Source organism: Nomascus leucogenys, chromosome 4 (assembly GCF_006542625.1).
Source record: "Nomascus leucogenys isolate Asia chromosome 4, Asia_NLE_v1, whole genome shotgun sequence".
NCBI lineage: Eukaryota > Metazoa > Chordata > Mammalia > Primates > Hylobatidae > Nomascus > Nomascus leucogenys.
Window position 1 is genome coordinate 105,529,252 of NC_044384.1, and position 10,017 is coordinate 105,539,268.

The window sequence follows — 10,017 nt, forward strand, 5'->3', positions numbered from 1 at the left end:
TATTTCTATAAGCAGATGTCATGACTTTATAGTACATAGAGAACTGAAAGAATCCACCAAAAAAAAAAAACCCAAAAAACTATTAAAGCTAATAAATAAGCTCGGGGTACAAGATCAATATGTAAAAATCAGTTGTATTTTTATACGCTAGCAATGAACAATCTGAAAATGAAATTAACAAAACAATTCCATTTACAATAGCATAAAAGTACTTAGGAATAAATTTAACCAAGAGTGCACAAAATCTACTCACTGAAAACCACAAAATAATGTGGAAAAAAACTAAAGAAGACCTATGTAAATGGAAAGACTTTCAGTGTTCCCAGATTGGAAGACTCAATATTGTTAAAATGGCAATACTCCCCAAACTGATCTACAAATTCGATGCAATTTCCATCAAAATTCTTTTTAAATTTCTTGATAGTGTCCTTTGACACACAAAAGTGTTATAGGTTTTTTAGCCCTTGCATTTGGCTCTTTAATCCATTTTGAGTTAATTTTTGTATATGATGTGAGGTAAGAGTACAACTTTGTCTTGTATATGACTATCTAGTTTTCCTGGCACCATTTGTTGAGAAGCATATTCTTTTAACACTGAATGGCCTTGTAAATGGTCTTGATTTTTGACCCTTGTCAAAAATCAGTTGACTATCCCAGCACTTTGGGAGGCTGAGGCAAGCAGATCACTTGAGCCCAGGAGTTGAAGACCAGCCTGGGAAGCATGGTAAAACCCTGTCTCTATAAAAATTAGCCAGGCATGTTGGTGTGCACCTGTAGTCCCAGTTACTTGGGAGGCTGAAATAGGAGGATCACTTAGGCCTGGGAGATTGAAACTGCAGTGAGCCATGATCGCACCACTACACTCCAGACTGGGCAACAGAGTGAGAACCTGTCTCAAAATAAACAAACAAAAAAATGAATTGACCATAGATATATGGCTTTCCCCATTGTATTTCATTAATCTATATGTCTCCAATGTTGAATAGAAGAAAGAACAAAATTGGAGGATTTGTGATTTCAAAACTTACTACAAAGGTAATCAAAACTCTATGGTATTGACATAAGGATAGATGCAAAGACCAGTGGAATATAACTGAAAGTTCAGAGCTAAGCCATAGCTGTAAATCCCTATAACCTGACTAGGCAAGGATTTCTTAACTACAACAGAAAAATCACAAGCAACAAAAGAAATAATTTATAAATTAGATTTCATGAAAGTTAAAAACAGGTCAGGCATGGTGGCTCAGGTCTATAATCTCAGAGCTTTGGGAGGCCAAGGCAGGAGGATCACTTGAGGCCAAGAGTCCAAGATTAGTCTGGGCAATATAGTGAGATCCTGTCTCTACAAAAAAATTAAAATAATTAACTGGATGTGGTGCTGTGTACCTATAGTCTTAGCTACTTATGAGGCTGAGGCAAGAGTATCTCTTGAGCTCCAGAGTTCAAGGCAATAGTGAGCTGATCACGCCACTGAATTCAGGCTTGGGTGACAGAGTGAGGGCCTGCCTCAAAAAAAAAAAGGAAAGAAAAGAAAAAGAAAATTTAAAGCATTTGTGTGTCACAGGGCACTATGAAGAATTAAAAAGGAACCCACGGAATGAGATAAATTCTTTTTAAATCACATCTCTGATAAGGATCTAGTATCCAGAATGTAGAAATAACTCTTACAATTTAATAATAAAAAGACTAATAACTCAAATTTTTAAAAGGCAAAGGTTCTGAATAGACACTTCTACAAAGCGATACACAAATGACCAATACACATATAAAAAGATGCTCAACATCTTTATTCATTAAGGATGTGGAAAAACTGTCTCCTACTGCTGCAGCTTTTTCACTCCTGTTGTTTGGTGGGTGGGAGTGTTACAGCTCTTTTACTCCCCCCACTGGTGAGCTCCAAGTTCTTGTCCCAGCACCAAGAAAAATAAGGCACACAGACACTGGAGAGTGAATAAGGCAGAGTTGGATTTATTAAGCCACAGAAAAGCTCTCAGCAAACACAGGGGACCCAAAAGAGGGTTGCTAGCTATAAGGCTGAGTCACGGGTTTTTACAGGCTTAGAATGAGGGAATACGTGCTGATTGGTTTATGGGTAGGCTTGGAAAAAGCACTACTCAGGAAGAGGTACAATAGTGTAAAGAACCAATTGGGGCTGAAGTGAAAGCTTGGCCTGAGACCTTGGCCCAGGACCAATCAGGGGCTGAAGTGACGTTACACTTCATGCAAATGAAAATTTGGCCAGCAGCTAATCACAGAAAGATAGGTATATGTAAAACAGGTAAAAGGTAAGGACCAATCGGGAGGAAGCGTGTGAAATGAGACAAAGGCGTGCCAAGGAGAGGGATATATGTTCAAAAAAGGAGTGGAATTTGTTCATCTGGATTCACAGAGTAGGTGTTTCTATTCAAACATGCAGGCTCTTTTCTTTATCCGGGACTTGCAGCTTGATTTTCAGGCTGTTCTTGGTTTGAAGGAGTTCCACCAAGGATCCATCCTAACTGCCTGCCTGACTGGCTTCTTCCTTCCTCTTCTCTCACTAGCTGTCCCCCTCTGGCCCCCTGGCTCGCTCTGAGACCCCTCCCATCCTCCTCCTCCAGCCTTCTGGGCAGGACAGGTGTTTCAGTTTCTTTAAGTGAAATATGAAACAGAGAAGCACCATTTCTGCCTCAAGACGCATGTAAAGAGGTGTAGATTCAGGTGAGTTCCTTTACAAACATTTTAAACTTGTTTTCCTCTAATTGTAACAGCCTATATCAGGAGTTCTTAAGCTTTGCTGCACATCAGAACCACCTGGAGGGCTAGTAAATATGCTGATTCCTGAGCTACCTCTGGAGGCTCTGATTCCTTTGGTATGGGGTTTTCCCAAGAATCTGCATTCTCTTCAGAAAAGCTGATCTGGGCTGGGCGCAGTGGCTCATGCTTGTAATTCCAGCACTTTGGGAGGCCAAGGCCGGCAGATTGCTTAAGTCCAGGAGTTCCGGATTAGCCTGGCAGATTTCTTGAGTCCAGGAGTTCCTCACCTAACATGGTGAGACCCTATCTCTGCAAAAAATACCCCAAAAAATTAGCTAGGTGTGGTAGCACACATCTGTACTACCAGCTACTCAGGAGGCTAAGGTGAGAGGATCACTTGAGCTCAGGAGGTTGAGATGTGATCACACCACTGCATTCCAGCATGGGTGATAGGGCGAGACCCTGTCTCAAAAAAAAAAAAAAAAATCAAAGAAGAAAAATTGGCTGGCCGCGGTGGCTCATGCCTGTAATCCCAGCACTTTGGGAGGCCGAGGCCGGTGGATCATGAGGTCAGGAGATTGAGACCATCCTGGCTAACACGGTGAAACCCCGTCTCTACTAAAAATACAAAAAAATAGCCAGGCATGGTGGCGGGTGCCTGTAGTCCTAGCTACTTGGGAGGCTGATTCAGGAGAATGGCATGAATCCGGGAGATGGAGCTTGCAGTGAGCCAAGATCACACCACTGCACTCCAGACGGGGGTAGAGAACGAGACTCCATCTCAAAAAATAAAAAGAAGAAAAAAATGGATCTGGGAACCATACTTTGAGTAGACCTAACATAAAAATAATATTTTTCTTATGCTGAAAGAAGTAGAGAGATTTGGCTACATATCTCTATGTAAGGCCTTGTTATTACTGGTGGTTGTATAATTTAGAGCTGTCTTTCTCAATCTAAATTATATTACAGTCCAGAAAGCTAAATTCACTCCCTTAGAGTTGAGGTGGGCCACAGAGATGGGGAGGGGGAGAGACAACCAGCAAAAGGGAGCCAGGCCACTGAATGTAACTTGGAGGGGTTTGAGATTTGACATCATTTTCCTTTTTATCCCCAAAGGCTTCCAGGCCCAGAACATGACTGCCTCTAAAATTTTTGAGTAAATGAATTAATAACCAGCAAAAAAAAGAATGATTTTTATAGATGTCCAATATCCCTTTTATTTCTAATTTGCTGGGAGTTTATATCATCAAAGGGTGCTGAGCTTTGTCAAATGCTTTTCTACATTTATCAGAAAAGATCATGTAGTTTTTTTCTTTATTCTATTGATATGGTGACTTAAATTGATTTTCATGTATTAAAACAGTCTCCTATTTCTGGGATAAACTCGACTTGGTCATGTTATATTATTCTTTTAAAATGTATTGCTGGATTTGATCTGCCAATATTTTGTTAAGAATTTTTCTGTCTATGTTCATGAGGAATACTGTTCTGTAGTTTTCTCATTGTAATTTGTTGGTCTAATTTTGGTATCAGGGTTATTCTGGCCTCATAAAAGGAGTTAGAAAATATTCCATTGTTTATTTCTATTTCTGATAGTTTGTGTAAAACTGGTGTTATTTCTTCCCCAAATGTTTAGAAAAATCCTCTAGTTCTAAAGTTTTCTTTGTGGTAAGGATTTATATAGTTAATTATATTTCTATAACAAATGTAGGGCTATTCACATTTGCCATATCATCCCATGTCAGTTTTGATATGTTGGATGTTAAAAGAAATTCATCCATTTCATTTAAGTTGTTGGATTTTTTAACATAAAATTGATCATAATATTTATTTGTTATTCTTGTAAAGCCTATAAGATCTGTAATATATTCCCTCTCTCTTTGTTCTCAGTCAATCTAGACAAGGCTTCATCAATTTTTTGGTCTCTCTCTCTCTCTCTTTCTTTTGAGACAGGGTCTTGCTCTGACACCCAGACTGGAATGCAGTGGCGCCATTATAGCTCACTGCAGCCTGAAACTCCTGGCCTCAAGGGATTCTCCTGCCTCAGCCTTTCAAAGCACTGGAATTATAGGCATGAGCCAGTGCTCCTTGCTGATTTTATCAGTGTATTAAAATGTTGTCAAACAACCAATTTTGATCTTGTTCATTTTCTTTATATTTTATTTCTGCTTTTATTTTTATTAATACCTTCCACTTACTTTGAGTTTAATTAGCTCTTCTATTTCTAGCTTATGTCAGTGATTTAAGTCTTAGATTTTAGACATTTATTCTTTCTAATACAAGCATTTAAAGCTATAAATTTCTCTCCAAGTACTGCTGTAGTCGCATTTCATGAATTTTGATATGTGGTATTTTCATTCTTATCAATGCAAAATATTTTATACTTTGCCTTTTGATTTCTTCTTTGATTCAGATTCTAGAAGTCAGTTGAGTTTTTTTCAATAAAACACAATTACTTTATTGATTTCTTACAATCAAATACTGCCAACTAGCATTACTTCCACTCATGTATCATTAAAAACAAAGGATATTTCCTCCTTGGTATTTTCAAATGATGCATTATACAATAAACAAAATTAGAACTTAAAATGCACCCTGATTAATCATGTAAACTGGTAATTTGTTTAAAAAAGCATAACTAACAATTAAGGTGTGTATCTTACAACTAACAAATAAGGTGCGTATCTTACACACCTTATTTAAACAAACAAAATGGGCATTAACAAAATGCATACAGTCAATACATGACAGAAAGCATGTTTCAAATACAAGGCAGCCCCTCGGGCCATCATATTATTTAGGTTTTGCATTATCATTTATGGCATTATAGATTAATTACACATATTTTATACATTTTAACCCTGAAGATAAGAAAAATAATTGTTGCTTGAAAAAATTATTCCAAGTGGCCATTTGGTTTGTATCAGGAGAAACTGAACCTCCATGAGTTTAGTGTCTATCAAGTTGGAATCATTAGCTCAAGTCAGTGAATGAGATCTATGCAACGCATTTCACAGTGACTGTTTCCCAAGTCCTGGCAATGCCTATTCTCCCACAGTCCACCAGATGATGAAGCATTTCCGGGACCAGGATGCCCCTTCTATGTGGTTTTCCCTTTTCATATTTTTTTTTTGCTGGATTAAACTGTATTATTTCCTCTTCTCCCCTCTTCTGTGGCCTTCCATTTTAATTATTCATAAATCCTTTCAGAATATTCTCAGGGAGCTCCATAAGGGGAAGTTCTGGAGATGTAAAATCCAAGGGAGGAAGACTGGGGATTGGAATGTCCTTGGCTTTCCCAGCATTTGCTGCAAACTTCTGCCAGGATGAGGAGGCTGTAGCAGTTTCTGAATGTGGCGGCAAGCTCCGTAACTCTGACGTTTCTACAAAATCAGCATCTACATCCAGCTCTTTTTCTACTGGACCTTTTTAGAAGTCTGGCCTTTTCAGCCTTTAGTTATTTTCTTTCCTTAATCTTTCATTCTCAGCCACAAGGAATTCCACATGCCTCTTCAAATCTGCAATTTTGGTTGCCTGCTCCTCTATAATTGTTTTATCATCTTCTGGGGCTTTGCTTCCAATACATGGCTCTGCTGGCTCACTCTTTTGCTGAAGTAAATATAGCAGTGTGTCTGGATCCCTGTCAAAGATCCCCTGAATCTCAGGCAGGCGTTTCTCTGAGGAAGGGCTATACTTCTGAGAAAGGGGGCTCTGGCCCTCTGCATCCTCGGCAGAGAGTTTGTGAGATGCCTGAAGATGGGCAGCTACATCCTTGTCTGTGTTCTGCTAGGCTTTCAATCTTTCCTCACGCTGGGCCCTTTTCCATCTCTCTTGGATGAGGAGAAGCTGTTTCATGTGGCTATCCCTTTGCAATTCCAGTGAAAGATGGGCCTGCTCAGATTGTGTCAGCTTCATGGCTTCAGAAAGATATGCCGCAGCCTTTTTGTGACAAGAAATAGCCTCTTCGTATTTGCCTGCAGCTAATAAACGGTCTGCTCGTCTGCTCTGCTGATGAGCCAGGTTGAGGGGTCCTTCCATTACTTCCATAGACAGCAGCAGCCTTAGGAAGGGGAGCGGTGGAGCCAGGGAACATGGAGGGGACTGCAGGGGAGCGCAACGCAGCCGCGTCCTCTCTGGGCGCAGATGGAGCAACAATCTCACCACTTCCTCCTCAGGCCCCGCGCCACGGGCCCGCCCCTGCGCCGCTGCTGCCACGCACGGCGCCATGACGTCACACGTGCTGGGGTTTTTTAGATTATTTCCAAATTATTGAAACTTTTCTTGATATCTTGTTATTGATTTCTAATTCCTTTTGGGCCTTTTATATAACTTTTCTTTCTCTGCTGAGACTTTCTATCTCTCCATTCGTTATGAATATAGTTTCCTTTATTTCCTTGGGAACAGGTATAATAGTTACATTTTGATACATATTTACAAATTCCAACATGTGGCCCCTCTCACAGGCAGCTGCTTGATTGTCTTTTCTTTTGAGTATGGGTCATGTTTTCCTATTTCTTTATATGCTGAGTAATTTTGGATTGTGTCCTAAATATTGTTATGTTGTGTAGACTCTGGATTTTGTTTCATTTTTCTAAAAAGTGTTGATTGGTTACTTGGTGTTTGTCTTAACAAGCATTTAAGTTGTATAAATAAAAAATATAATTCTAAGCCCCACAGCTAACTGAATGGACTCCTCAGCCAAGGAAGGGCATTCTAAAGAAACATTAGTTCAGGCCGTGATGGGAAGAGGTGGTCAGACATGCCTCATTATACGCTCCTCCTTTTGTAATTCAGCACAGCTGACCAGCATTAATATTAAAGCAGCCCTTAAGCCTGATAGAATAGACTCTTTGTAGCAATAAGATACCAACATGACAGATAGAAATATTTTGAAATGGTCTTGCAAAGCTATCTCTTGTGGGGAAAATACACTCTGTAGAGAATCCCCTTCCCATTCCAGGTCTTTTCTCTGATCCAGGAGGGAATCAACTAAGAGTCTGGCATCTTTTTTGGGTTTTTTGTTTGTTTTTGAAACATGGTTTTTCTCTGTCACCTAGGTTGGAGTGCAGTGGCGTGATCACAGCTCTCTGCAGTCTCGCCCTCCTGGGCTCAAGCAATCTTTCCCCAACCCCCAGTTTCCTTAGTAGCTGGGACTATAGGCATGCGCCACCACACCCGGGTAATTTTTAAATTTTTTGTAGAGACAGGGGTGTCACTATATTGCCTGGGATGGTCTCAAACTCCTGGGGTCAAGCAATCCTCTCCCTTTGGCCTTTCCAAAGTGCTGGGATTACAGGTGTTAGCCACTGTACCCAGCCACCACATGGCTTTAAACTCCATGTCTCTATCATTTCAGATGTTCTAAACGTCCCTGCCATCTGGTTCAGATGGAGTCCTCAGGCAACCCAGAGAGCACCACCTTTTTTTACTATGACCTTCAGAGCCAGCTATGTGAGAACCAGGCCTGGGTCTTTGCTACCCTCGCCACCACCGTCCTGTACTGCCTGGTGTTTCTCCTCAGCCTAGTGGGCAACAGCCTAGTGCTGTGGGTCCTGGTGAAGTATGAGAGCCTGGAGTCCCTCACCAACATCTTCATCCTCAATCTGTGCCTCTCAGACCTGGTGTTCGCCTGCTTGTTGCCTGTGTGGATCTCCCCATACCACTGGGGCTGGGTGCTGGGAGACTTCCTCTGCAAGCTCCTCAATATGATCTTCTCCATCAGCCTCTACAGCAGCATCTTCTTCCTGACCATCATGACCATCCATCGCTACCTGTCGGTAGTGAGCCCCCTCTCCACCCTACGCGTCCCCACCCTCCGCTGCCGGGTGCTGGTGACCATGGCTGTGTGGGTAGCCAGCATCCTGTCCTCCATCCTCGACACCATCTTCCACAAGGTGCTTTCTTCGGGCTGTGATTATTCCGAACTCACGTGGTACCTCACTTCGGTCTACCAGCACAACCTCTTCTTCCTGCTCTCGCTGGGGATTATCCTGTTCTGCTACGTGGAGATCCTCAGGACCCTGTTCCGCTCACGCTCCAAGCGGCGCCACCGCACAGTCAAGCTCATCTTCGCCATCGTGGTGGCCTACTTCCTCAGCTGGGGTCCCTACAACTTCACCCTGTTTCTGCAGACGCTGTTTCGGACCCAAATCATCCGGAGCTGCGAGGCCAAACAGCAGCTAGAATACGCCCTGCTCATCTGCCGCAACCTCGCCTTCTCCCACTGCTGCTTTAACCCGGTGCTCTATGTCTTCGTGGGGGTCAAGTTCCGCACACACCTGAAACATGTCCTCCGGCAGTTCTGGTTCTGCCGGCTGCAAGCACCCAGCCCAGCCCCGATCCCCCACTCCCCTGGTGCCTTCGCCTATGAGGGCGCCTCCTTCTACTGAAGGGCCTGTGGCGGTGCAGGTACAGGTGGACAGGGGACTGGAATGGGGGTCATGGAGAAGCAGGCCTGGAAGGAGCATTGCAGAACACAGCAGGGTGGAGACGTCACCTCCGCTGCAGGCGTGCAGTGAAGGTGATTCATTACACCAGTGGGTCCCGCCAGCCTCTAATCTGTGGGAAAGTGGCTTCCTACCTGGGAATTTTATACTGCCATCCAAAAAAACATTTCTTGAACTCTGAGTTCATCTTGCATGCTCCTTCCTTTAGACATGTGTTTCTAATCAGTGTTTGGTTCAGAAGGTTCTAAGACATGAAAGGATTCTGGGAAAGGTGCTTCCTTGGAGACTTTACAGGGCCTAAAGCTCATTGTGTGTGATAACTGCACGATGCTGACAAGACAGTACCTCCCTTCCCTGACTGTAGGGTTGTCCCTACTGGTTTATTCACTTTGGAGGCACCTGGCTCCTTATTCCTCAGGTACTGCTGGATGAGGCTGTCTGGAAGACAAAAGTCGCCATACCCTGAGATAAGCGCAGTCATGTTGAAATCTGGATTCTAAAAATCCACAACTAGACTGGAGAAGTGTTCTGTATCCTGGATCCAAGTCCTAGCCCATGAACTGGCCCTTAAAAATTTAGCTCACAGGCTGGGCGCAGTGGCTCAAGCCTGTAATCCTAGCACTTTGGGAGACCGAAGTGGGCGGATCACGAGGTCAGGAGTTCGAGACCATCCTGGCCAACATAGTGAAACCCTGTCTCTACTAAAAATACAAAAAAATTAGCAGGGCGTGGCGGCGGGCACCTGTAGTCCCAGCTACTCAGGAGGCTGAGGCAGGAGAATGGCGTGAACCCGGGAGGCAGAGCTTGCAGTGAGCTGAGATGGTGCCACTGCACTCCA

The 10,017-nt window shown here is 42.8% G+C and overlaps 1 protein-coding gene and 1 pseudogene across 2 annotated transcripts; one reads left to right on the top strand and one right to left on the bottom strand.

Moving 5' to 3' along the window:
• Positions 1–2,371: 2,371 nt before the first annotated feature.
• XCR1 (X-C motif chemokine receptor 1) lies at positions 2,372–9,122 on the top strand. 2 transcript variants are annotated; one of them, XM_003256979.2, is made up of 3 exons: positions 2,627–2,697; positions 7,791–7,912; positions 8,090–9,122. In XM_003256979.2, the coding sequence occupies exon 3, from the start codon at positions 8,121–8,123 to the stop codon at positions 9,120–9,122; it is 1,002 nt and encodes a 333-aa protein (XP_003257027.1). In that variant the 5' UTR covers positions 2,627–2,697; positions 7,791–7,912; positions 8,090–8,120. The 2 variants fall into 2 exon arrangements, with proteins under 2 accessions (XP_003257025.1, XP_003257027.1); XM_003256977.3 differs by lacking the exon at positions 7,791–7,912 and having other exon boundaries at positions 2,372–2,697.
• Positions 5,920–6,780, bottom strand: LOC100580550 (annotated as a pseudogene).
• Positions 9,123–10,017: the final 895 nt, after the last annotated feature.